General features: G+C 46.0%; 1 protein-coding gene across 1 annotated transcript in view; it reads left to right on the plus strand.

Annotated features, from left to right (window-relative positions):
- LOC101346268 (all-trans-retinol 13,14-reductase-like) overlaps positions 1–2,465 on the plus strand; it is a 25,822-nt gene that overhangs the window by 4,599 nt on the left and 18,758 nt on the right. The window contains 2 exon segments of the mRNA XM_023742349.1: positions 6–215; positions 1,926–2,128. Coding sequence (XP_023598117.1) covers positions 6–215; positions 1,926–2,128 — 413 coding nt within the window.

Consider the following 2,465-nt stretch of genomic DNA (forward strand, 5'->3'; position numbering starts at 1 on the left):
GGCAGCACTGGCCGTTTTATGTTGGACCAGATCACCGAGGGGCAGCTGGACTGGGCTGCCATGTCCTCTCCCTTTGACATTATGGTACTAGAAGGGCCCAATGGCCGGAAGGAGTTCCCCATGTACAGCGGGGAGAAAGCCTATGTTCAGGGCCTCAAGGAGAAGTTTCCTCAAGAAGAAGCTGCCATGGACAAGTACATAAAGCTGGTTAAGGTAACATGGACATGCTGAGGATCCCAGTTTTATCCCCTACAAGGCTGGCTGACATTCATTAGTGGAGTGACTGGTGGGGGAGGCAGGAAGGGAGGAACACGTCTATCCTGAACTCAGCCCCTGCCTGAGTCCACCTCTCTGTCCAGCTGGGCCCTCTGTCTCTGGAGCCTTGGCTCAGCAGCTGCCACTCTCACTTGTGGCCCCTCGGGGGCGCCCTGCTCTCCCTGACTAGGCTGGCTTCCATGTGGTCAGATCACTGCTCTTTTCACTTCATGTGGGGCCAGATCGAAAAATTTCAAAAGGAATTTGAGCAGGAAACTAAATGACTAAAGAGGACTCATGTGTATATTGGATAAGGGCTTAATATCCAGAATATATAAACTCTTACAATTTAACAACAAAACGACAAACAATCCAATCAAAAAAGGAGCAAAGGGCTTGAATAGACATCTAACCGAAGAAGAAATACAAGTAACCAATAAGCACATGAAAAAATGCTCAATGTTATTAGTCATTAGGGAAATGCAAGTGAAAACCACAATGAAATATCTTTTCATACCCACTAGGATGACTATGGAAATGCTGGTGGCATAGTGGTTAAGAGTTTGGCTGCTAACCAAAAGCTTGGCAGTTCCACTTCACCAGGCACTCCTTGGAAACCCTATGGGGCAGTTCTACTGTGTCCTATAGGGTCACTATGAGTTGGACTCGACTCGAAGGCAATGGGTTTAGTTTTATTTGGTTTAGGATAACTATGATTAAAAAAACGTAAAACAATGAGTGTTGGCGAGGATGTGGAGAAACAGGAATCCTCATCTGTTGTTGGTGGGATTGTAAAATGGTACAGCTGCTGTAGAAAACGTTTAGCAGTTCCTCAAAAATTTGAACACAGAATTACCATATGATCTAGTAATTCCATTCCTAGGTATATGTCAGAAGCCCTGGTGGTGCAGTGGTTAAGAGTTATGGCTGCTAACCAAAAGGTCAACAGGTGTATACCAATAGAATTGAAAGCAGGAACATAAACTGTTACTTGTACACCAATGTTCATTGCAGCTCTATTCACATTAGCATAAAGGTGGAAAAGGCTAAATATCTGATGAATGTATAAACAAAATGTGGTACATGCATACAATGGAATATTACTCAACCATAAAGAGAAATGAAGTCCTGATACCTGCTACAACATAGATGAATGTTGCAAGCATTTTGCTGAGTGAAATAAGTCAGACACAAAAGGACAAATACCGTATGATCCTACTTATATGAAATGTCTAGAATAGGCAGGTGTATGGAGACCAAAGTTAATTGGTGGTTAGCAGGGGTGAGCTGGAGGGAGGGGAAGGAAGACACAGTGCTTTGGGGACACTGAGCTTCTGTTAAGGGTGATGGAAAACTTGGGAGTAGATAGGGTGATAGATGGACATGTCATCCATCACTGAACTGTACATGTGAAGATTGTTGAAATGGCAAATGTTTGGTTATGTACATATTTACCACAATAAAAAAAATTAGGGTAAAAAGGACTCATTTGAGTGTAGAAAGGGAAAAAATTCATGCTACAGATTCTTATAAAAATCCAAATTCAGCAGAACTCAGCCAGGGGAAGTGTTGCTGGGCCGTTGGGTGGGTGCAGGCTACTGGAATGGTGACTGTGCCCCATGGTTCCCAGAGCTGAGGCCTGTTCCTCACGCCCTTTTCCTTTCCTGGGCGGTGTCCAGTGGAGTCATCTTTGCCATCTTGCTGAAGCTTTTCCCGTTGCCTATGGTTCAGCTCCTCAACAAGTGTGGGCTGCTGACTTGTTTCTCTCCGTTCCTTCGTGCATCCACCCAGAGCTTGTCTGAGGTCTTGAAGCAGCTGCTGGCCTCCCCTGAGCTCCAGGCAGTGCTCGGCTACATCGTCGTTACTTACGGTGGTACTAGCTCTGGATGGCTCCTGGAGAGGGGGGTGCTGTTCTCCCGGCTCTCAGTCTTTCTTCCCGAACCTGCTTGGCTGAAATGGAGCAGTATAAATCCCAAGCCCTTTGGAGCTTACAGGTGAGAAGTCTGTCCACCTGCTGGACTCTCTCAGAGAAATTCCCCTCATCCATGCCCTGGATTTTTCTGTTCGACCAGCACTGTCCTCCTTGTCTTGGCAGTGTGATGTTTTGCAGGGAGGAGATTCCTGCTGGACCCAAGATCTGTAAAATACCCCTTATTTGGATGGAAACAAAGCCCTCTGACTGCCTTGGGCCTGGGGAGCATTTGGATCCC

Source organism: Trichechus manatus, unplaced genomic scaffold, assembly GCF_000243295.1.
Source record: "Trichechus manatus latirostris isolate Lorelei unplaced genomic scaffold, TriManLat1.0 scaffold00208, whole genome shotgun sequence".
Taxonomy (NCBI): domain Eukaryota; kingdom Metazoa; phylum Chordata; class Mammalia; order Sirenia; family Trichechidae; genus Trichechus; species Trichechus manatus.